Source organism: Meles meles, chromosome 18 (assembly GCF_922984935.1).
Source record: "Meles meles chromosome 18, mMelMel3.1 paternal haplotype, whole genome shotgun sequence".
NCBI lineage: Eukaryota > Metazoa > Chordata > Mammalia > Carnivora > Mustelidae > Meles > Meles meles.
The window spans coordinates 2,537,977-2,561,601 of NC_060083.1; the positions used below are offsets into that span (position 1 = coordinate 2,537,977).

General features: G+C 56.0%; 1 protein-coding gene across 1 annotated transcript in view; it reads right to left on the reverse strand.

The window, feature by feature from the left end:
• Positions 1-581: 581 nt before the first annotated feature.
• LRRC75A (leucine rich repeat containing 75A) overlaps positions 582-23,625 on the reverse strand; it is a 42,611-nt gene continuing 19,567 nt past the window's right edge. Inside the window, exons 2-4 of the mRNA XM_045984055.1 lie at positions 14,238-14,366; positions 4,692-4,807; positions 582-1,920 (exon numbers count right to left, since the gene is read on the reverse strand). Of these exons, the coding sequence (XP_045840011.1) occupies positions 1,380-1,920; positions 4,692-4,807; positions 14,238-14,366 (786 nt within the window). The 3' untranslated portion in view covers positions 582-1,379. The remainder of the gene's footprint in view (positions 1,921-4,691; positions 4,808-14,237; positions 14,367-23,625) is intronic.

The window sequence follows — 23,625 nt, forward strand, 5'->3', positions numbered from 1 at the left end:
GGTGTTAGCACTTGTCACCTTCTCCAAGGTCAGCCTAAGCTGTTTCCCCTCTGTAACAACTTCAGACTTGAGGGTAAAAGTTCCAAAGCGTTTAAGGCCTCCACACCTTTGAGTCCAGTCTGCCTTTGGGCTGTGTCCTTTTGCATAGCTGCCTGCCCCCTGAAGCTCTGCACCCGGGCAGTGGCAGGCAGGGTCCCCATAGTGTGGCTCATAACCTATCCCGTCTTGGTGCCTTCCTGAGTTGGGATCTCACCTACCCGTCACTGGGCTAGAGGCCTGAGTTGAGAGGCCTTCTCAACTGTCTGCTGTTTATTTGTGTCCTGGTCACCACCATGGGCATCTGTAAAATTTTCTAAGGTTCAAAAAAAGGTTGGTCTCCAGTCTCCCTGGACTTCAAGTCTTTTCCTTGGTTTTAGGGCTTAATGTGCCTAGAAGGGATTTTTAGCTGGTAGTATTAAGGGTGGGGGATGTGAGAACCATTCAAGGAACCCCCAGTTTATGCCCATCTCCTGGCTCTCTTTCTGGGAGGCACTATATCTGCCAAGAGTTCTTAAGTCTAAGCTCATTTTCATGGTCTTGGGTTTATTAGGTTTTTGGGAGTGAGCCTAGTATCCCTGATGACTTTCTCAGGGACTCCACAAGCAACAGGAAAAGGGTTTTAAAATCCTTTTCAAGGTTAGTACTCTGACTTGGAACACTGAAACCTTAGTGAAGTTCTGGTCGTCTGGGTTGGGAGGTGTTTTTGGGCATATGCCATGTATGTAGGCATCCTGGGATGGTCTGTTGAAGGGTATGCAGGGGCTGGTGCCCAGGGAAGGGCCTGGGACCCCAGGGGGAGGTGTGGGCTTAAGTGGAGGCTGAGACGGAGAAGTGGTTGGCTCCCCGAGTCCCCAGGGCTTCACAGGGAGGCGATAGACCACCACCTCAGATGGGGACTGGTTCTTGGAGTCTCTGGGGAGCTGGTCAGTGCCCCTACTCCAGACTCCTGGCCAGGTTTAGGGCAGGGAAAAAAGGTTACATCAGAAAATACTGGGTTAGATGTAGGGCTGGAGTCACACTCCCTGCCTGGGGATAAGTTCTGACCCACAGGAGCTCAAGGGTTCATCTCCAAACAAGACCACCCACAAATCTGGGGACTTGAGGGCTGCTTGCTCTCAAGCCATACGTGACTTCTCAGGAGCCAAAAGGCAGAGGAGGAAGTGAGAGGACTGGAGCAGTATTGCACAGCCCCCTTCCCAGATGCTACAGTCTGGCTCTGGTGAGCAGGGTTGCCCAGGCCAATTTTGGGTGATTGCCTGAGGCTGCTGGTGGGGGGCCCCTAGCCTGCCTCAGTCCTCCTACCCCACTGGGACTCCCTGGTGAGGACCCCCACTTCTGTGTCATGTCTGAACTGTACCTACAGTCTCCCTGCCCTCGAGGTCTTTGGCAGGATCTGGAGGGCCTCCCCCAGGGTCATCCTGGTCTACTGTCCCATCCCGGGCCTCCTCCCCACCACAGGGGCCCTCGCCCAGCTCCAGGATGGTGGGGAGATGGCCCTGCTTCGGGGAGCGCTTGCGCAGGCTGAGCAGGAAGGGCTGGGGCAATGAAAAGATGTCCACGTTGTTGCCCAGGTCGATCCACGTGACGTTGGGGAACTTGCTGGGGTCCTTGAGGGTGTCGGTGAGGTCACGCAGCAGGGCCCGGGTCAGCCGGTTGCCGTTGAGCGCCAGCGTGGTGAGGCGGGGCAGCGTGCTGAGCGCGGGCAGCAGCTGCAGGACCATGTCGTCGGTGAGGCCCGTGAAGCCCAGCTCCACGCTGTCCACCTGCTCCCCGCAGCGCTGCAGGTAGCTGGTCACCCGCTCCAGGTCCCGGGAGGTCAGCGGGATGCCGGACAGGTCCACGGTGTTGTCTGGAGGGTTCCCAGCCAGGACGGCCTTGAGGCTGCAGGGGAGAAGGGACAAGCCAGGTTCAACCAAGTGGGGCCGCCCTTCTGGAGGCAGCAGTGGCTGCCACCCAACCCTGCGGCTCCAGGGACGGGAGAAACCAAAGACCTGGTGCCCCGCTCTACCTCACGTCTCAGCCTGGCCGGGCCGGCTGCCTAGAGCGTGAGGGACCCCAGGGGAAAGGCCCAGAGGCCTTCTGCAGTGACTAAGGGTACATTCTGGGGCCATAGTGCCTGGGTTTGCATCTTTTTTTTTTTTTTAAAGATTATATTAATTTATTTGACAGAGAGACATCACAAATAGGCAGAGAGGGGGAAGCAGGCTCCCTGCTGAGCAGAGAGCCCGATGCGGGGCTCGATCCCAGGACCCCGAGATCGTGACTTCAGCTGAAGGCAGAGGCTTAACCCACTGAGCCCCCCAGGCGCCCCTGGGTTTGCATCTTAACTCTTCTGCTCCCTTGAGCTCTAGTCCCTTAACTTTCTGTGCCTCAGTCACTTACCTGAACAATGTGAAAGAAGGTAACTAAGGTAACGGATGCCCAGCTCAAACGCTCGCATACCAGAGAGAGGAGTATTTGCTGCGGTCATTATGAATCACTTAGACTGCACTTCCTGCTTGCCCAAGAGCACCGCTAGACCGTCTTGCCCACCAGACCGGGGGAATCCTTCGGGAGAGGCCTGTAGGGCAGCAGGCAGGGGAGGGCACAGGGTCTCTGAGCCTGGGGGTGGGGTAGTGCTGACTCCTGGAGGCTCAGGGCTCTGTACGCGCTTCTGCTCCCTGCCCTCTGCGACTCCTTGCTCTTCTTTCTTCCTGGACCTTGCTTTGCGGGCAGAGCTCCCCCGTTTCCAGGGATCCCAGGCAAGCCCTGGGACCCCAACAGTGGGAAAGAGAGGAGGGTAAGAGGGGCTCACAGCGTGTTTCAAGAGCATATGTCAGGGGCGTGTTTCAAGAGCACAGAGCCTGGGCGGCTCATGGGTTAAGCCTCTGCCTTCCACTTGGGTCATGATCTCGGGGTCCTGGGATGGAGCCCCGCATTGGGCTCTCTGCTCAGCGGGGAGCCTGCTTCTCCCCCCCCCCCCCCCGCCTGCCTCTCTGCCTACTTGTGATCTCTGTCTCTGTCAAATAAATAAAATCTTAAAAAAAAAAAGCATATGTCGATACGCATATATTGTGATCCCAAGGATCACAGCTTGGACTTCTTAGCAAAACAGGGTCATATCCTTGAGATCTGAAGCTGGAAGGCGGCCTCCAGTCTCATCTTGCCTCTCAGGGTATGACCTCTACATTGCTTGCCATTTGTTCAGGGTAGAATAGAACAGACCCATTATACCTGGGAGATAGGGAGCATAAGGTTAACCTAGGCCTGGGGTTTGGATCTAGCCCTGCCACTTAGCGGCTCGGTGATTGTGGCCAAACGGCGACAGTAATATCCCCTACCCCATTCAATCCTTAAGCAAGTATTTTTAAGCTCCCATTATGTGCCAGGCACTGTCCTAGGCACTGAGGTCCTAGTCGTGGACAAGACAGACACGATCCCTGTTTTCGCTCTACGAGGGACGGGGGAGACAGCAAAGGAGACTGCAGTGAGAGGAGCTTGGTTGGACGTGGTTACTCAGGGAAGGCTTCTCTGAGGACGTAATTCGAGCTGGCATTTGAAGAAACCGTCCCTCAGAAGGGTCTGGTAAAAGTTCCAGCAGAGGGAGGGCATGGGCAAAGGCCCTGAGGCATCCGGGAGCCAGCAGGAAGGCCAGCATGGTTGCAGCGAGGGGAAATGGGAGGCAAGAGACCAGAGAGGGGCCGAGCGCCCATCACAGAGGACCCTGTTGGGATCGCATTCAAGTGTGACGTGGGGAGTGAGGCTTTTGGGATGAAGAAAGGACAAAGCAAGCGGCTGTGCTGGGGAGACAGAAGAGGAGGCTCCTGGGTTCCAGGTCACATTTCGAGCTTTTCAATCCCAAAGAACTGGGTCACGGACTTCCAGGTCCCACGGGTCCTCCTGCTCCGCTCTGTCCCCATGGACAGCCCCTGACTTCAGCCCAGCTGGAATCCCATCCTGGACGCTCTCTTCCTCCCCCTGGGAAGGCGTCCCAGGATCCAGCTCCTCTCCTGGCTTTGGGGTGGAAGAGTCCAGAAGAGAAAGAGGAACCAGGCCCCTTGTGAGTGCCGGAGGGCAGTCCTGGCCCTGCCCAGGCTAGGGGAAGCACACAAGCCACTCCGCCCCGTGGTCATCTGCAAGAAAGGCAGGGCTGCTCCCTCCAGAAAGCCCAACTTCCAGCTCTCCTTTACTCGCTCCCAGTGGTGCTAGCTGTCTCGCCCGCGGGTTCTGTGCCCACGTGCCCCCAAGCCCCCAGTCTTCAGGGGGCCGTAAAACCCTCGAGGCTTCTCACTGCTGCGTGGCCCAGGGGATGGCTAGAGCCTGGGTCCCCCCAGGAAACTTCCAGAAATGGGGCAGCCAGAGCGAGTGCCCACGTTCGGCACAGCAGGAATCAGAAACTCCTTCTGTCTTCCTCCCCACCCACCCCGTCCGAATGGTGCTGTGCCCGCTCCCCACCGGCGGCTCCCCTCATACCTCATGCCCACCTGGAGCGCCCTCCTGGCCGCCCTCCCCACCCAACCCTGACTTCTCCTTCAGGCGTCTTCCAGAGCAACCCCTCTGGTTCCAGCACCCCCCCCCACCCCAGCCTGGCATGGGTTCGCTCTGGGCTGCCCTTGTGAAAGGTGGCGGGGGGGGGGGGGGTGGCAGGTGTGCCCCAGGGGACCGAGACTCACCAGGCCTGCGGCTTCCTCTTCACCAGCCCCCGGTGCCGCCTCCACTGGGAGTGGGGGCTCAGGTGGTAGGTCAGCTGCCGGCAGAGCTTCTCCATGGCGCCCAGCGCGTCGCCTTCCTGCGGAGACAACCACAGGCAGGAGCCTGAGTCGCAGGCACAGGCCCGAGAGACCAGGCCCTCCCCTCCGGCTTCCCGTCTCCAAGGGATGAGCTGGGGGAGGCTTCCTCCCGCTGGGCCTCGGAGCAGAAAGCAGTTGGTTGCAAACTGACCTGCACAATGGGTCTCTCTAGTTGCTGTGAATTAGTTGCTATCACGGCAAAATGGAGATTTGCATAAAACTCTGCATTCGCAATCTGACAATTGACCAGAGCTGCGTGCTTAGCCAGTATTCATCATGGTCCCTGCCTCTCCAGTGGCCAGGGCCATTCTGCTCACTCATTTGCTCAACAAAGATTTACTGAGCACCTACTAGGTGCCAGGCAATTGTTCTAGGCAAAAAGAAGAAAGGGAAATACTTTTATGATGGTGCACGTGGGAAAATGTCAAAAATAGGAAAATACACAAGAAAGGAGTATCCAAGTCCTTCCCAGCCCAATTCATTTGTCTACTGTAATCCTAGTCTGGCCCATCAGCACTTTTTTTTAAAAAACTAAGTTCTACACCCAATGTGGGGCTTGAACCCGAGAACAAGAGTCCCATGCTCTACTGACTGATTGAGATGCAGCAGGCCCATCAGCATCTGAGTTTGAAACCCTGGGTATTTTTTTTTTTTTAAGATTTTATTTATTTATTTATTTGACAGACAGAGATCACAAGTAGGCAGAGAGGCAGGCAGAGAGATAAGGGGAAGCAGGCTCCCTGCTGAACAGAGAGCCCGATGCGGGGCTCGATCCCAGGACCCTGAGACCATGACCCGAGCCAAAGGCAGAGGCTTTAACCTACTGAGCCACCCAGGCGCCCCCAGAAACCCTGGGTATTATGTCAATTGTGTCCCACCAAAGTTCTTAAATTTAAGTCCTAAAGTCAGGTATCTCAGACTACAACTGTATGTGGAAATAGGGCCTCACAGAGCAATTCAGTTAAAATGAGGTCATTTGGGGAGGGCCCTAATCCAGCGGGACTGGTGTCCTCACGAAAAGGGATTAGGTCACAGACACGCGCAGAGGAAAGACCACATGAGAACCCTGGAGAAGCTGGTCATCTTCAAGCCAAGGAGAGGAATCAGAAGAAACCAACCCTGCCAGCACCTTGATCTTGGACTTGTGGCCTTCACAGCTATGAGGAAATACATTTCTGTTGTTTAAACAGTATTTTGTTATGGCGGCCCCGCAAAGTTACACTGGGTTTAGAGAGATGCTAGAGAGACCACCTCCGTCCCAAGGGCAGTCAGCTCAATAGACAGTCACCAAGCCCTGGGGGAGGGGCACCAAGAGTGAGTGAGGTTCAACCTTGAGCCCATGTACAGTGCCTGGCACACAGCGGGCCCTCGATAAAGGCCAGCGGATGGTTGTTGCCATCAACATTCTGCTAATGGAGACACAGCCTATGAAGTACTTAAGAGCACGGACTCAGAGCCAAACCGTGTGGATGTGAACCCTTGCTTTGCCACCTCCTCTGTGACCTTGGGCAAGTCACTTGACCTTCAGTCCTCCTCTGTGAAGGGTTAATAGAACCCAACGCACGGGACATTTTGTGAGGATGAAATGAGTCCCCATTTGCACAGGGCTGTGACTATAGCTCAGGACACAGCTAGCTCTCCAGCTATGCTCACTGTGTGAATAATGTCCCAAATGAGGGGCTCCTGGGTGGCTCAGTGGGTTAAGCCTCTGCCTTTGGCTCAGGTCATGATCTCAGGGTCCTGGGACCGATCCCTGCATCGGGCTCTCTGCTCAGCAGGGAGCCTGCTTCCTCCTCTCTCTCTCTCTGCCTGCCTCTGCCTACTTGTGATCTGTCTGTCAAATAAATAAATAAAATCTTAAAAAATAATAATAATAACGTCCCAAATGAGAAGAGCATAGACAGGCAAAAGTCGGGCAGGGTAGAGGAAGATGAGTCCTCAGATGTGCATTGGGGTTTTCAGGGCAGACGGGTTTGTGATTTTTGCATGGAGGGAGGAAACGAGGCATCCCTGGGTGAGGAGGAAATGTGTGCAAAGGTTTGAGGTTGGGGGTGTTACAGGCACGGGAGCAGGTGACAATCTGGGGTCTGGTCACATCTCACCACCTCCGCGGCTACCACACTGGTCCAAGCCACTCTCATCTGTCAGCTGGCTTGCTGCACATGGAAGTCCCACGACACCCCAGAGCGGAACTGCTCTCATTAGCCCCATTTTACAGAGGAGGAAACTGAGGCATAGAGAGCAGGGCTGGGGCTGTTGGAAAGGCAGGAAAAGAAGACCCTGAAGGCAAGAGACAAGAGAGAGAAGAGGCAGGAAAGGGGGATGTTGAGTATCCAAAGAGGTAAAGCATCTGAGCAGGGATCCAGGAGACAGAGGCTCAAGACGGAAGAGAATCCGTGTAGACAGCACCTCCGGTCTCTGGTTCTCCAAGGACCTCACTTCCTCCTACCCCAGCCTGCCTGTCTGACAAACGTCACCTGTCGCTTCAGGTGATTACATTCGCAACGCCTGGGTTGCCGTGTTCTCATTCCAGACTTTGTTTCTTGCTAAGCCTCCTCATTCGGGTGTGTGTGATGGGAAGCAGGAGCGGCAGGCAGCGGCCCGATGGGGGAGAACAGCAGGATCGTGTTTGCATTTTGGGACTGTCCCTCGGACAGACAGTGGTTCGGGGCCAGGTCCATCTGCTTTGTGAAGTTGCCCCCCCCCCCCCCCGCCGGGCCTGCGGAAAGCCCTGAAAGTGATGGAGACTGAACAGTGCCCAGGATGGAGGGTGTGGGCAGGGTGGGATGAGGAAGGATCCAGGTTTTGGGCTTAGGACTTGGGTAGAAGGTAAGGGGCTCTGGGAGAGGATATGAGAAAGCAAGACAGGGGGGAATGAGCGTTCATTCGGCGCCACATGTAGTCTGAGGGGGTCCGTGGGTCCCTCCTGGGAGATGTAATTGGATTTATGAAGCTGTGGCTCAAGACACACTCATCAGCCTCTGATTTACCCCCCAGCCATGGAATGAGGTGAGGGGGAAAGCAAGGGGCAGGGGGAGGACACACCAGACTGGAAGGGATGGAGAAGGCACAGTGTAGCCATGGGCACCAAGGAGAAGAAGGCGGGACTCCGATAAGGAGGCCTTGGCCAGAAGAGGCTCACGGAGGGGCGGTCATGGTGGAGGCCCCGGTGAAGGCCGACTCTGGAGGCCAGTCGGAGGATGGGAGGCGACAGCAGAGAGGGCGCCTTGAGAGCTGTGGTTCTTCCCTTGGGTCCTTGCATCTGGGAATCACCAAGGGGCTTTAAAAAACCCTGCCCAGGAGTGGGCAGCTTGCATGCAGAGATTTTTTTTTTTTAAAGCTCCATATTTGATTCCTGTGTCGCCAAGGTGGAGAGGCACCGGGGCACACTCTTCAGAGGGGCGGGTCTGGGGTGGACTGGGTCTGCCTGGCATCGCTCCTGGGACCACCCTGGGGCCAGAACATAGCCACCCTCCGCGGCACCCGCTCCACAGATGAGCGCCGAGCTCCAGAGCTTCGGCTGCTCCTTCAAACACTTCCGTGGGGGGGGGTGGCGGGGGGGGGGTGTCAGCCTCCGGGCGGGAGCCTCTAGGCCTGAGCCGCTGGGCCGAGAAAGGAAGAAACAAAGAGGAAAAGGCGGCAGAGCAGCCGCCGCAGTGCGCCGGCGCTGCCACAAGGGGGCAGCTGTGCGCAAGGCGCCGCACTGGGCTGAGCGCGCGTCGCCGTTCCCCGCCCGGGAGACTGAGCAAGCCTGTTTCCTCACCACAAGGACAACAGATACGGTCACCCCACAGGCGATCTGAGGCTCCGCGTGGGCTGGTGGAGGGAGAGCTCGCTTCCGTCTGCCTGGGCTACATAAACAGCCGCTAACATTTACCGCGCGTCTGCCAGGTTCCGCGTCGCCTCTGCGCCCTGCGCGCACGAGCTCACCACGGCCCTGGAACTCACAAGGATCCGATGAAACGGGGGCGACTACCACCCCTTTGCAAAGGAGGGAACTGAGGCGTACAGAAGCCGAGTAGACAGGCAAGCCCCACAACGTGTAAGATGGACGCAAAGCCCGGCTCCGGGGTTGGCATCCTTCCCAACCTGCCCTCCCGCCCTGCGCTGCCCTCCTGGGATAAGTCATTTGCTTCGGTGGGTTCCAGGTGTTTCTATCATGTGCACCCGCAAAAGCCTTAAGCAAGCCCATCTAGTCCCCCCGCCCCCAACTCAGGGGTCCCTCCCGCGGAGGAGGACAGCAGGACGGGCTCCGAGCTGGAGGAGGAGAGGGTGGGGAAGGCAGGGGCTGGAAGGGCAGGGAGGAGGCAGAGGAGGAGAAAGGGTCGTTCCTGCGTGGTTTCCAGCAACCGCGGCCACGCGCCCTTATGCAACCTTGGCCGAGGAGTGTGACCGCCGGCCCCACGAGTTACCCGGTCCGTGCGCCCCGCACCCGGCAGGCCCCTCTCTGCTCCTCAAAGTGGTGAGGCCCAGCGGCGCCTTGGTGCAACCCGACCCCATCCCACGCTGCAGCTGATTGGCCCAGAAGCGGCCCTTTCCTGGGGACGACACACCCCGGTCTGCTCCCAGGGCTGGACACCGACCCGCAGCCTCGCAGCCCCGGGGATGGAGAGTGAGGCCCGGGGGAGCCCAGAGGCCGTACTTCTAGCCCCTCCGTCCAAGCTTGGCTGCCTTTGGGCCCCACGAGAGCCCTCGGTATCAGGACAAATTATTTTCCGAGCTCGAGGCGCCAACAAGCCCTCCTCACCCACACCGGGGGCTCAAAGGCAGTTTGTGGAATTAATTCTGCAGCTCTTCCTGCCACCCACGGAAGGAAGGAGAGGGACAAGATGCAAGGCTTGGGTAGCTGGGCATTGCAGGGTGGAGTGAGGGTCCCGAAGCACGTGGGCGCCCTATGGCCTCTGTCGGGGCGGGGGTGCTGGAGAGGACCCCAGGGCCTCTGGCTGACTTGTCAGGAAGGATGCTCAAGGCAGACCCAGTCCCCTGCAGGAGGGGCCACAGCACCCGCCGCTGCTCCGCCTGTCGCCTGTCCCCTGGGGGCTCCCATCCTCCATCTTGGCTCCCCCAGGCCCCCAGACAAGCACAGCCCTCCACCAGCGCCGGCCACCGGCTTCCCTCACTCGTTCATATAAACTCGTTCTTCAGATATTGACCGTCCTTCCTCCCACAGGCTGGATCCTGCTCCGGATATGGGGAGACTTGCTAGGCTTTGCCTTTTCTCCCTCCCCTGAGTCCATTCTCTGCTCTTCTCAGTGCCTGGAAGGCTGAGCGCTGTAGACAGCATCGCGGGGCCTCCTGCCCCGACTTCCAGTTCGGTTCAGCTAATGAGAGCGACTGGAGTGAGACCAGAGAGCGGGAGGAAGGATCCTTCCTACTCTGCCCTCCCAGCTTCCGCCCGTGAGGCAGCCAGACACCAAGAACGCCCCACGGACCCTGGCCTCCTGTCACCGCCCCCTCCCGTCCTCTCCTGCTCCGCATCAGGGTTGATCTGGGTGATGCCTAGAAGGTGGCGAGGTCATAAAAGACACTGTGGTGTCTGCCTTGTTCTTTTCTCGGATCACCTGCTCTGGGCTAAGCCTGCTGCTGTTGAGAGAAAACTCAAGCGGTTCTATGGAAAGACCCACGTGGCAAGAAACTGAGGCCTCTTGCCAGCAGCCAAAGAGTGGGCCAGCCCGGAAGGGGGCCTGCCTGTAGATCCTTGGCGCCCTGGCCACTGTCTGGAGGGACCCTACGCTAGAATTACCTAGTCACCCAGTAGAGACTGCCCAGGGGTAAATGCTGATGGTTTAAAGCACGGAGTTCTGGGGTCATTTGTTACACAGCAATAGAAAACAGCACCGTCCTGGGAAGGGAGCTCTCGTGACTCGGGTCACAGCTTGTACTAAGCCCTGCCTGATGCAAGACGTCACTGCGAACAAGACAGATGTCATCTCTTCCCCCTTCGGCAGCACCACTGTTCTCACGGGGGACCGCCAACCGTGTGTCAGGCGACAAAGAGATCAGCCAGACCGGTGAGAGAAATGAAGCCCTCAACAGGGCACGGGGGTGACGGGGGAGCCGTGTCAATGACGAGGCTGGTCACAGAAGGTTCTGGAGAGGCTGAGTCTGAATGGAGGAGGAGCTGGGGAGCCCAGGCAGAGGCGGAGGCAGGAGAGATCTGGATGCTCCAGGAACCGAGAGGAGGCCCAGGTGGCCCGAGCCGCCGAGCCGAGCCGCGGAGCGAGCGGAGTGGAGAGGATGAGACAGGAGATTCGGGCGGGGGGCCACGGACGGGGTTTGGGTTTTAGTGAAAGTAGGACACCAGCCCACATGGGAGCTTTCTCAGCAAGGTTCTTGGGCAATCCAGCCGGCTGCTCCCAGAGCACAGAGGGCTGGGAGGTGCGAGGGGATGTGCGGGGCTGGCACTGAGCCAGGGGGGAGGGAGGGGTCTCTGAACTGGCGCGCCACAGGATTTGTGCTGATGGTGTGATGTTTTGGGTGGGGGAGGGGTGGTGACTCAGGGACCCCCCGGGCAGCAATGTCCAAGAGGGGGTGACTTTTGAGCTGGGCCGTGGATGAGTCAACACACAGTCATGGGCGAGATGGGGTTTCGCCTGTCCCCTCCTTCTCAGGGCGTGCACAGACCCACCCCCATCTAGGGCCGAGGCCCATGTCCAGGTGGGACACCAGAGGGGGCTTTGGGTAGGTTGGGACTCACTCGAGGGGGGTCATCTTAGTCGTGGGGTCAGGGGTCTGGCGGACCCTCCCCGAGACCGGACGAGGAAGGGCTATTTCCTTTGTCCCACGTCACCGCTGAGGGGGGCGGCCCCTCGTGGCTGATGGTCTTGACGCCTCTGATCTGAAGTTCTCAGATGAAAGATCTAAGAACAGGAAGTCCTGGCCAGCCCCGAGCCAGCTCACGTTCTGGGGTGAGGGCGATCAGAGGCTGCCCTTATCACCAGCTTCGGGGCCCCAGAGCCAGGACCTTCAGCCCTGGCCTCAACCGCAACCAGGAGAGCCCTTCCAAAGGGCCTCTCCGGCCGCAGGACCTTGGGTGTGGTGAGGGGAACCCGCCAGGCCCCGGGGCCTCCGACCGGGCTGACACCCCTGACTTGCCCTGGAAATCAGGAAATCCCAGGCCGTCCCCTTGTTCTCCAAGACTCTGAGTCCAATCCCTGCCTCAGTGTCCCACCACAGACCTGCTGGGTCTGAGCACCCTGCCTGGCCTGTGATGGGTGCTCACTGACTAGGGACAGCTTAGCTTCTGGGTAGCTACCCCATGCCGGGGCGGGGGGGGGGCGGCAATGTTTGTGTCCCCCACCCCCCAACTCATAGGTCGAACCCCACCCCCGGGTGATGGTGTCTGGAGGTAGGACTTTAGGAGGGGAAGTGGGATTAGATGAGGTCGTGAGGGCTGGAAGAAGAAAACAGCTAGCTGGCTGGCTTTCTGCCAACAGGAAGCCACAGCGAGAAGGTGGCCGTCTGCAAACCGGAAAGAGGGCTCTCGCCAGAACCCGACCGTGCCGGCGCCCTGATCTTGGACTTCCGGCTTCCAGAACTGTGAGCAAGGCCTTTCTGTTGACTCTAAGCCACCCAGTCAGGGGGAATGAGTTGTAGCAGCCTGAGCTCGGAGCCCCCAGGTACAGCCCCGCACTCCCCACCCAGACGGAGGGGACAGGGCTCAGCCCAGAACCCCTTGGGGCACCTCCCGTGTGTCCTGTGGTTTGCATGGGCAGTTACCCACCCGCAAGCCCTCCTCCTCCGGCCCAGATGCAGCCCCACAAGTCTCCCCCGGCCCCACCCCGAGCACTGGGAGCACAGGGGGCCGGTGCCCGAGCACCAGCCTGCAACCAACCCGGAACCGGGTCCAATCACACCTGCGGTGTCCCTTTTAGCAGAAAGCTTCATTACCTGACTTTGGGCTTCCTCTCAAAGGAAACTCCAAAACAGGCCTAAAAATAACATCCCTCCTCTTGAGCTGTTCCAAGTGCCCTGTGATCGGTCACCCCGTCACCTGGGGGCACCTGAATTCACGTTCCAGAAAAGGCAGAGAGGTCTGGCACTCGTGAGGCCTCAGACAGACCCTGCTCGCAGCTTCCCAGGGCCGAGCCAGGTAGAATGGGAATGAGAAGGGAAGATGATTCCAGGCCGGCTGGTTCCCCTGTGGCTCCTGGCGCCAGCCCCTCTCGCCCGGGCCCTGAGGCTCCCAGCCTGCCAACCCTCCTTACCCACTTTTTTATACGTCCCCTATTTGAGCCCCTTATCCTTGCCTTCTGCTGCATCCCACCACCAGCCCCAAAACCCCTCCTCTCCCAATGCCTGCCCTGCCCTTCAGAGCTCGCTCCTCACCTCAGAACCTTGACCCCAGACAGCCCCAGGAGCCAGAGAGAACGCAGCAGACAGAGGCCCGGGTGGAGGCCCAGCTCCAGACCAATGTTGCCTGCGCTCAAGTCTGGGCTCAGGCCAAGGGAGGGTGGGTTTGACCAGCATGCCCTCCCTCTTCTCCTCAGTCCTACTCTGGAAGCAAAAGCTTCCCTCAGGCACTCCTGGGTCCTGCTCTAGGCTTCCTGGCCCTGTCACAGAGGAAGCCCTTCTTTTGGAAGCTGCTGGAAAATGCGGGATGGGAGAGAAGCGCTCCAGAGTGGAGCTGCCCCCCCCCACTGGCCCTCCCCTTCCCTGCCAGGGTCATGCTGGGTAAGCTGGCCCGGCACCCGTGAGGAGGGGGCAGGCGCTCCCATCGGGAAGTTGGCTAAGCATCACCCGCCCTCGGAGCGCTCCCTTCTCAGCTCTGGAAGCCAGGCAGACGTGGGCATGAGCAACGTGGGGGGATGTGTGTAAAATGACATTCAGCCTCCCAGAGGAAGGCCGTTGGGAGTGCCGGGGACTGAGGCCCTGGAAAGCACCAAGTGGGGTCACTGCCAGATTCACACGGCCCCTTTGTGCAAACAGGAAGAGGTCCACCGCTAGACGGACACAGGCTTGAGCCAGAGCCTGTGCCTTGGTGGCAGAGAGAGGGCTGGAACTGAACTGTCTCCTGCCACCTTGGCGTGTGCCTGTCTTTGTGCAAGCTACAACGCACACAACTGTCCACGGCGGTCCACGCCCACATCACAGGGGTGGCTACTCAGCTCCAGTCCATAAAAGGAGGGCTCCCTGCTGCAGGAGCGTCCCATTATTCAAGGGCAGCTGAACAGGGAGAAATGTGTGAAATAGTCTGAGTTCTAAATGTTGGCGATGAGTCCAGATTTAATACCCCCAGGGGTCAAACAAAACCTGGGCTCGTGGATGCTGGGCCTTTGGACAGGGTGGGCACCCCAGGCCCCACTGGTTTGTCCTCCTTGGGCCCCGGGCAGTAGCGACCAGCCCTCCCTGGACCCTTAGCTGCTCTGGCCAGAAAGGCGCCCGCCTCCCACCCCCAGAGGTGGCCGGCTCAGACCACGGCTGCCCTACCGGCTTGGGGCAGTGGATGTAGCGGGCCAGGCTGATGATGAGGTCGTGCGTGATGGGGTCCACCAGGTTCCTGAAGCTGGCGTAGCGGTACAGAACGTCGTCCAGAGAGGTCGACTCCATGCCCAGGTCCTGCAAGAGGGAAGGACGCCCCGAGGTCAGGGGCGGCCTAGTCTTACCCTTGAGTCCCACCCAGCACACGCAGGACAGCCCCAGAGGTGGCTTAGCACCCACCCCCCGCCACACCCTGGCCAGGGAGGAGACCCCCCCCCCCCACCTTCAAGAAGCTTTCCTAGTTGCAAGGAAGCATCTTGGAACCCCCCCCGCCGGAGGGCCAGGAAAACTCCGGAGAGATGGTCTACCCAGTGCACGCCCGTCTCCCAAGCCCTCCACGGTTGGACGAAGACCACTCCCCAGCTCACCCAACCCAGGAGGAAGCCAAAGGCGGCTGGCCGTGGTATGAGAGACGAGAGGCTGCTTTTCTACATAGGGCAAACCTTGGAAACGGTGTGCGGCGTAAATTCCCTGCTCTGTGACAGGGTCCCATGTACTGATAATGATTTTTTTTTCCATGCTTCTGAGGTCATCTTTACTGTTGCTTCTCCAGGTGACCCAACCTCAGTGCTCCGTTGCCGTGGGGTTGGGGGGGGGGCATGTTTCTGGATTGCGGGATTGCAAGGAAAAGCTGCCGGGGACCCAGAAGAAAACCCTATGAGGGCTCCTTTAGAAAGGATATTAAGTGGGAGAGAGGAGAGGGAGCGTGGGGGAAAAGGGCCCTGAGAGGGCTGGGGGCAGAGGTTTTCCAAGCCTGAGGAGGGACAAGGGTTTGGGGGGCACCGCACTCTGAGAGCCCCAGCTGGGAGCCCCTGGAGATACCCCTGCCCACCAGCACAGGACCCCACGGACTTGGCCATGAACAGTCACCAGTGTGGAGGAGGACCTGTTCTGGCCTAAGACCCCCAAGATTCCCGCCCCACTCCAGGGAAAAAGTAGGCTCCCCAAACGCGACTCTTGCTCGAATTCCCCACCAGTCAAGTTGGAAGAGCCTTAAGCGCTTTAGAGAAGCAGAGAAACATGGTTTTCTACCCCAGAGGGCTAGAATAAACATTATGCCCCGTACGTGTGAAAGGACATGGGTAAACACCGTGACTGTCTCAACACCTGTCCCTGGTTTCTGTTGTCATCGGGCGGGACCGTGGCTTCTGTCCTCAGCTTGGTGCCTTGCCCAGACCAGGCCATGACAGGAATGATGACATTCCTGCCCGCAGCCCACCCTGAGGACCAAGGGGCTGCTGAGGGTGGGCAGGGAAAGCAAGGGCGACCCATCTGTGCTGCCTTCACCCTCTGGGCCCCTGGCCCCGCCCCCAGGCCATTCATGGAGCTGCCCCAGCACAGCTGGGAGGAGGAAGCCTCCCGGGCTGAGTGACCCGGATCCCGTACCCTGGGGACGTGAAATGTCACCTGATGGGTGAGTCCCAGCAGGGGTTTGCTCCCTGTCCTGTCGATGGGGGATCCTGAACTTTTCCAAACACCTTCCCCGTGTGATTCTTAGAAATCCCAGTAAGGCAAGTAGGTTGGGCATCACGATTCCCAGTTTACAGATGGAGCAACTAAGGCCCAGGGTTTCAGGAATGGGATGAGGGACGTGATGGTTCCAGTTAGCACTGATGCAGATTTGGAACATGCCAAGAGCGCACATCCTGAGAGTTCTCGTCGGAAAGAAAAAACACGTTTTTTCTGACACTTCCCCAAAATGACACGAAGTGAGGATGTGAACTTACTGTGGTCATCGTTTCAGCGTATGTAAGTCAATCATCATTCTGTGCACTTGAAACTTACACAAGGCTTAATGCAGTTAAATCCCAATAACAATGAGAGGGAAAAAATCACATATAGTAAAGATGCTTTTATTTTTATTTTATTTTTTATTTTTATATTTTTTAAGACTTTATGTATTCATTTGACAGACAGAGAGAGATCTCAAGTAGGCAGAGAGGCAGGCAGAAAGAGAGGAGGAAGTAGGCTCCCCGCTGAGCAGAGAACCGGATGGGGGACTTGATCCCAGGATCCTGGGATCATGACCTGAGCCGAAGGCAGAGGCTTTAACCCACTCAGCCACCCAGGTGCCCCGGTGGCTGACATTTCTAAGGGCAAAGAAAGAAAGGGTCTTTGCCGGGGGGATCTGGAGGGGCCTGGGCACCATGCCCTTTGCCCTGCTGGGGAAACTTGCTGAACCTGCCCTCTGGCTGGGTCTTACCTGCCATGGAAGGGACACTTTGCTCCCTTTTCCTTGTTAGAAAGGAATGGACACCAAGGGCCAATCTTGGGGGGTCTTGTGTTCCATTCAGCAGGACTGACTCTCGGAGGCTACAAGCCCTCCGTTGGGTTCTCTGGCTGCCGAAATAATTTCCTGGGGACCTAGATGCGGGGCTCAGGGCTGGTGCGGATGCTGGCAAAGGGAGGCTTTGCCCAGTCCCAGAGCTGAAGGCCTTTGTGGAACTAAATAAAACACCATCTGGGGCGCCTGGGTGGCTCAGCGGGTTAAAGCCTCTGTCTTCGGCTCAGGTCATGATCTCAGGGTCCTGGGATTGAGCCCCGCATCGGGCTCTCTGCTTGGCTGGGAGCCTGCTTCCTCCTCTCTCTCTCTCTGCCTGCCTCTCTGCCTACTTGTGATCTCTCTCTGTCAAATAAATAAATCTTTAAAAAAAAAAAAACAAAAATAAATAAATAAATAAATAAAACACCATCTTAGGCCTCTGTCCTTACCCTGGCTTGTTCCATCCCTCGGCCAGGGCTGCGTCCCGGGCAAGCTACCGGATGTCACTGAGTCTCAGTTTCCTCGTCTGTAAAATGGAGCCAGTGACCACCCCCATCACAGGTAGGTGAGAGGAATAAAACCAGGTTAACACGTAAAGCCTCTGGCAGGGAGGAACATCACCCGCACAGCTCTCCCCACCCCACAATCCTTCCCTCCCCACCCTGCCCCTCTGCAAGACCCCTCCTCTCCTCACGCAGGGATTCGTGACCTCTTTTTGGACCACAGACCCACCTGAGAAGGTGCCAGATGTCACGACCTCTCTCTCCAGAAAACCTGGGAGTTAGGCCTCATGGTCAGCGGGGCCCGGACCCATGGGATCTCGGAACACAAACTCAGGTGTGTGCAAAAGTGCAGCCCACACTCCCTGCGGCAGGAGGAGGCTGGGAATGTAGGAAATGGCGGGGGGCTGGGGGGGCACCAAAGGGCCTCTCTTCTAGGGTCGTGGAAGGCCAAGACCAAGGTCATAGAGCCAGGGCTCCCCTTTCCTGGGGCAGGGACCCATGGGTGGAAACAGAGGGGTGGTGCCTGTCACAGTCAGAGGCTGGATTTGTGTCCACAGAAGGACAGAAGATAGATTTACCTTTCCTTTCCTGCCCGTCCTGCAGGCTGGACTGCCCCTCTGTGAGTTGTTGCCTGAACACAGCCTCTGCCTCCCCCACCTTGCCCCCCGTGTACCCCTCTGCTCAGCGTGCACCCCGTCTCATGCTGGTCTCTGCTCCCTGTCCCTGAGGGCCCCTGCAGAAAGCACCACATTCCAGGTCTACCCAATCCTGACCCACTGACAGTCAGTCGGCCAGAGACGTCTTCCCTCTTGGGCTCTGTCGGCCCATCTGTGAAATGGGCGGATGAACCACACTCGTAGTCGCCAAACCATATTTTCAAGATCTTGGGGCTGTTGGCGGCAAACAGGACAGAGGCCAGAAGAGTCCTCAAGGCTTGGGACCCATTTCTCAACAGAGCAGCTCGGCCGGCCTCCCTTTGGTTAAAAAAACAAAACAAAGGGGCGCCTGGGTGGCTCCGTGGGTTAAGGCCTCTGCCTTCGGCTCAGGTCATGATCTCAGGGTCCTGGGATCAAGCCCCGTGTCGGGCTCTCTGCTCGGTAGTAGAGCCTGCTCCCCCCTCTCTCTCTGCCTGCTTCTCTGCCTACTTGTGATCTGTCTGTCAAATAAATAAATAAAATCTTTAAAAACAAAACAAAACAAAAACCAACAAAACAACCCCCAATCTAGTTCTGAGGCCAAAGCGAAGTTTGAAAACCCCAGCCTGGCTGACTGCTTGGGCTCTTGCCTGCCTACCAGCCCTGCCCGTCTCCCCCTTCCCCTCCTCTCTAGGCCAGTAGAGACCTTCCATCTGGGGAGGACTAAGAAAAGCTTCTTTGTGAACCCCGGAGCCTGGGGCAGGTCTGGGAAGACATAGAATGTTCTCCCCAGAGCCCCCATTCCGTGTCCTTCTGCCCTCGTGGTCACTCTGGGCTCCCGGCCCGCTGACAGTGGTCCCAGCTCCCCGGGCTGCTGTTGTCGGGGGTCATTCAGCTGTTGCTTGGGGGGTGGCGGGAGGTGGGGAGCAGGCAGGAGGGCGGTGGGGAGGAGTGTCTGGGTCTTTGCAGGACACGACTTTGCTTGGAGAGTGTCACCTGCAGGGGGTCAAGGGGGCCAACGGCCAGCCCATGCCACCTTGCCTATGGGGTCCCCATGTCACTTGAGTGAGAAGAATCAGGTTTAAGGACTTGTTCCAGTGGGAAGAGAGATGATGGGCCTGAAGCTGGGGTACTGGCCCTCCACGAAGTGAGCAGAGGCCCACACAGATCACCGTTAGAGCAGCGTTTCTCGAAGTGTGGTCTCTAGTCCCTTTCAGGGGCCTGTGATGTCCTCTTCTCCGATGACGTCCTCTTCTCCGATGACCTGTCAGCGCGACCTAGATTTTCTTCGCAGACTTCAACCAAAACAAGCCACCGCCAGACACCCAGAGCAGGAGCGGCGGGCGTGCGTGTCCAGCTGTCTTCTTTAAAGCCACACATTAAAGACATCCACAGAAGTGTGAAACGGTGTCGCACTCCTCAGTGAAAGGCTTTTCTTATGGGGGAAAAACGTTTTTCTTTTGCAAAATATAGTTATTTTTGTAAAAGTTTATTTCACACACACGATTATTAATTTTAAAAGGATGAATAAATCAATCTTTTTTTTTTTTTTTCTAAAGTAAGCTCCATGCCCAGTGTGGGGCTTGAACTCACGACCCTGAGATCAAGACTCGCATGCTCTACCGACTAAGCCAGCCAGGCGCCCCCAAAATGAATACAGACACCTGTAAAATACTTTTGTTTCAAATTCTAATATAGTACCTGGCATCCATCCACTAGATTTAACCCACATAAAGAAAAACTCTCCTTGAGGTCCTCAGTGACTTTCAAGGGCACAAAGTTTCTCGACACTAAAAATAAAAAAAAAATAATAATAATAAAATAAAATAAAACCACTAAAAATAGAACTACCATGAGAACTACCATGCAATCCGGCAATCCCACTTCTGCATATATATCTAAAGGAAATGAAAACAGGCCACTGGAGAGCTACATGCACGGCATGTTCACCGCAGCATTATTCCCAATATCCAAGAGACGGAAGCAACTTAAGTGTTTATCCATGGTGGAATGGACAAGGAAACTGCGGTAAATAAATATATACAAAAGATAGAATACTATTCCACTGTGAGAAAAAAGAAGTCCTGCCATTTGCAAAAACATGGATGGACCTTGACAGCAAGACGCTAATGAGATCAGTCCGACAGAGAAAGACAAATACTGGATGATCTCACTCAGTGGGTTAAGCCGCTGCCTTCGGCTCAGGTCGTGATCTCGGGGTCCTGGGATCGAGCCCCACATCGGGCTCTCTGCTCCGCAGGGAGCCTGCTTCCTCCTCTCTCTCTGCCTGCCTCTCTGCCTACTTGTGATCTCTCTCTGTCAAATAAATAAATAAAATCTTAAAAAAAAAAGATTTTATTTACTTATTTTGAGAGCGAGAGAACGAGCGAGAACACAAACAGGGAGGAGGGGGCAGACGGAGAAGGAGAAGCAGACTCCCCACGGAGCAGGGAACCCCACAAGGGGCTCGATCCCAGGACCCTGAGATCATGACCTGAACTGAAGGCAGCGGCTTAACCCACTGAGCCACCCAGGAGCCCTCCAAAGAGACTAGATCTTAACTGTTCCCACCGCTAGAAGAAATGACAACTATGTGATCCCCAGATGTGTTCGCTAACCCAACGGCATACGGCCACATCGGTGTATCAAAGCAAAGCTGTACACCTGAAACATACAATTATTATATAATATTATTGAAAGGACATCTCAATTTCATATATTGTATTTCAATGATAAACACAGTAATTATATATTAAATAATACAATATCAATTATATCTCAGGTTTTTTTTTTTTAAGGTTTATTTAATCTCTACACCCAACATGGGGCTCGAACTCATGACCTCCAGGTCATGAGTCGCTTGCTTTTCTCACTGAGCCAACCAGGCACCCCTCAGTTTTAAAAAGAGAATAAACAGAGAGTATGAAGAAATCCTGATACTGAAAGAAATTTGAGAACTTCAGGGTTAGAATAATGGGGTGCTCTGGGAGAAAGGGGCTAACCTGAGGGTTGGGGAGCTGGGTTAGGAGCTGGGAGCCTCTGGGAAGGGTTTATCTGCCCCAAGCCTTCCCTTTGGGTCCCAGGGAAACTCCTACTCTATACATAGCAGCATTCCTTCTTTCTCGAGTTACCCTGACCCCTTGAGGGCTGATCTGAGGGAAGTTCCCCACACACCCCTGGATAGTGTCTGGGAGAAGGAGCAACATCAGTCCAAGAGACTGACTCCAGACTTTCAACTTAGTGACGAATGGCTCTGGAGAACTGGCACCCTGGGGACCAAGTCCATAGGACCTGGACCGGGGCTGGAAGAGAGGGTCACTGGGAATTTCCATGCTTGTCAGCCCACCAGCTCCATCCCCTGCTTGGTCTTTGGGGCGACCACTGGCGATCCAATTTCTGCTCTTACTTTTTTAATTTAAATGTTAAAACTACTCTGTGGACAATACGATTTGGCATTCTGCATTCAGGTCTGGACCAGATTTGGGGACTGAGCGGGTGTGTTTGCTGCCTGTCCTCAGTACTTTCCCATGACTGGACACATACCGGTCCTTTGTGTTCTCGCATGGCTGGAGGAGTTTTCCTCTCTGAAGGAATGCATGGGGGGGGGTTGCTTTCTGAGCTCTACCCTATCCAAAAAAAAAATTTTTTTTTTAGATTTTTTTTTAAATTTATTTATTTGACAGAGATTACAAGTTGGCAGAGAGGCAGGCAGAGAGAGAGAGAAGGAAGCAGGCTCCCTGCCGAGCGGCGAGCAGAGAGCCCGATGCGGGGCTCGATCCAAGGACCCTGGAATCATGACCCAAGACGAAGGCAGAGGCTTTAACCCACTGAGCCACCCAGGCGCCCCCCCCCCCAAATTTTTAAAAATATTTTGCTTATTTATCAGAGAGAGCACGCACAAGCAGGGGGGAGAGGGGGAGAGAGGAAGCAGGCTCCCCGCTGAGCAAGAAGCTTGATGCGGGGTTCCATCCCAGGACCCTGGGATCATGACCTGAGCTGAAGGCAGATGCTTAACCAACTGAGCCACCCAGGTGTCTCCAAAACTATTTTGGAATGAAATCACACCTGCAGATGATCTGGGTAGATAATGCCCCAGTTGCTACTCATCCCTTGGCTGCCCTTGGCATGGCCGCCCCAGATGACTCTGAGGTCAGCTGATGCTTGTCTTTAGCTGCTTTTTTCTGCCCCAGGTCCACAGGATGGTTTTGCCACCAACCTCTAGCTGCCTCTCCTGGACAGCCCAGCACACTGCCCCTTTCCTGGAAACACCAGTTCAGCAAATAGGGGGACCTAAAAACCCATTTCTGTCTGTATAACAATCTCTCAAAGTCACCAAAGGGGCATCCCTACAGGATACCCCTCAAAACTCCAAAAATCCCTTCCCAGAATCTCTCCCCTGACCCCCAAATGCCCTTCAGCGTCACCTCTCCATGCTGCCAACCCTCTCAGCACCCAGCCTTTCCCTCTCGGATACAAACCAACTCAACATCTCTGGCTGATCCGGATCTTAGATCAACCCCCTCCCCACCTGGAAAATACCAAGTGTTAGTAAAGACGGGAGGAAATTGGACCGCTCCCGCTTGCTGATGAGAATGTAAAAGGATGCAGTCACTGCGGAAAGCAGTCTGGCACTTCCTCAAAAAACTGAAAACAGAATAACCACACAGTCCCCCAAAGAACCGAGAGCAGGGACTCGAGCCAGCCCCTGCACACCTGTGTTCATAGCAGCGCTATTCACAGCCGCTGAAAGGTGGAAAGAACCCAGCCGCAGACGAATGGAGAAACAAAGCGTGGTTGACACAAAGGAATCTTAATCGGTCACAAAAGGGAATTGAAATCCCACATAAGCCACACCCTGGGTGAACCTTGAGACATCAAGCTAAGTAAAATAAGTCCCTCGCAATAAGTAGGACTTATATGACGTTCCAAGAGCCACCAGATTCACAGAGGCAGAAAGTAGGACAGTGGCTCCCAGGGGCTCAGGGGCATAAGGAATGGGGAGTTTGTGTTGACCGGTACAGAGTTTCAGCTTTGCAACATGACAAAAGTTCTGGAGGCGGATCGTAGGACAATGCGAACGCACCCAACATTGACCTGTAAAAATGGTTAAGATGGTATAGTTTATGTTTTGTGTATTTTGTAACAATTTGAGAAGAGACCCAGGAAGGCAAACCTAGACACCTTCTGGAGGTATGAGGCAGCATCGGGAGAGGGGGGCATGTGCATCCGGCCAATTGTTTCACACTCGGTTCTTAAAAGTTGTTGCCGCCGTTTGCCCGTCTTCCCATCTCCAAACGCGAAACCTTTTCACAGCCCGTCTTTTCATCGGGAAAACCAACATTGGCTCCCGGAGTCTTCTGATTTTATCATTTATTCTTTTATTTTATTTATTTATTTTAGATTTTATTTATTTATTTGACAGAGATCACAAGTAGGCAGAGCAGCAGGCAGAGAGAGAGGAGGAAGCAGGCTCCTCGCTGGCAGAGAGCCTGATGTGGGGCTCGATCCCAGGACCCTGGGATCATGACCTGAGCTGAGGGCAGAGGCTTTAACCCACTGAGCCACCCAGGCGCCCCTATTCTTTTATTTTATTTTATTTTATTTTTTTAAAAGATTTTATTTATTTATTTGTCAGAGAGAGAGAGAGAGAACACAGGCAGACAGAGAGGCAGGCAGAGGCAGAGGGAGAAGCAGTCTCCCTGCCCAGCAAGGAACCTGATGTGGGGCTTGATCCCAGGACACCAGGATCATGACCTGAGCCGAAAGCAGCTGTTCAACCAACTGAGCCACCCAGGCGCCCCCGTTTCTTTATTTGTTTTGATTCTGTTTCTAAGTCATCTCCACACCCAGCGTGGGGCTTGAACCCACAACCCTGAGATGGAGAGTCTTGCGCGTTCCTTCCTTGTCCCTGGTCTTGAGCTCCTGTTCCACAGCAC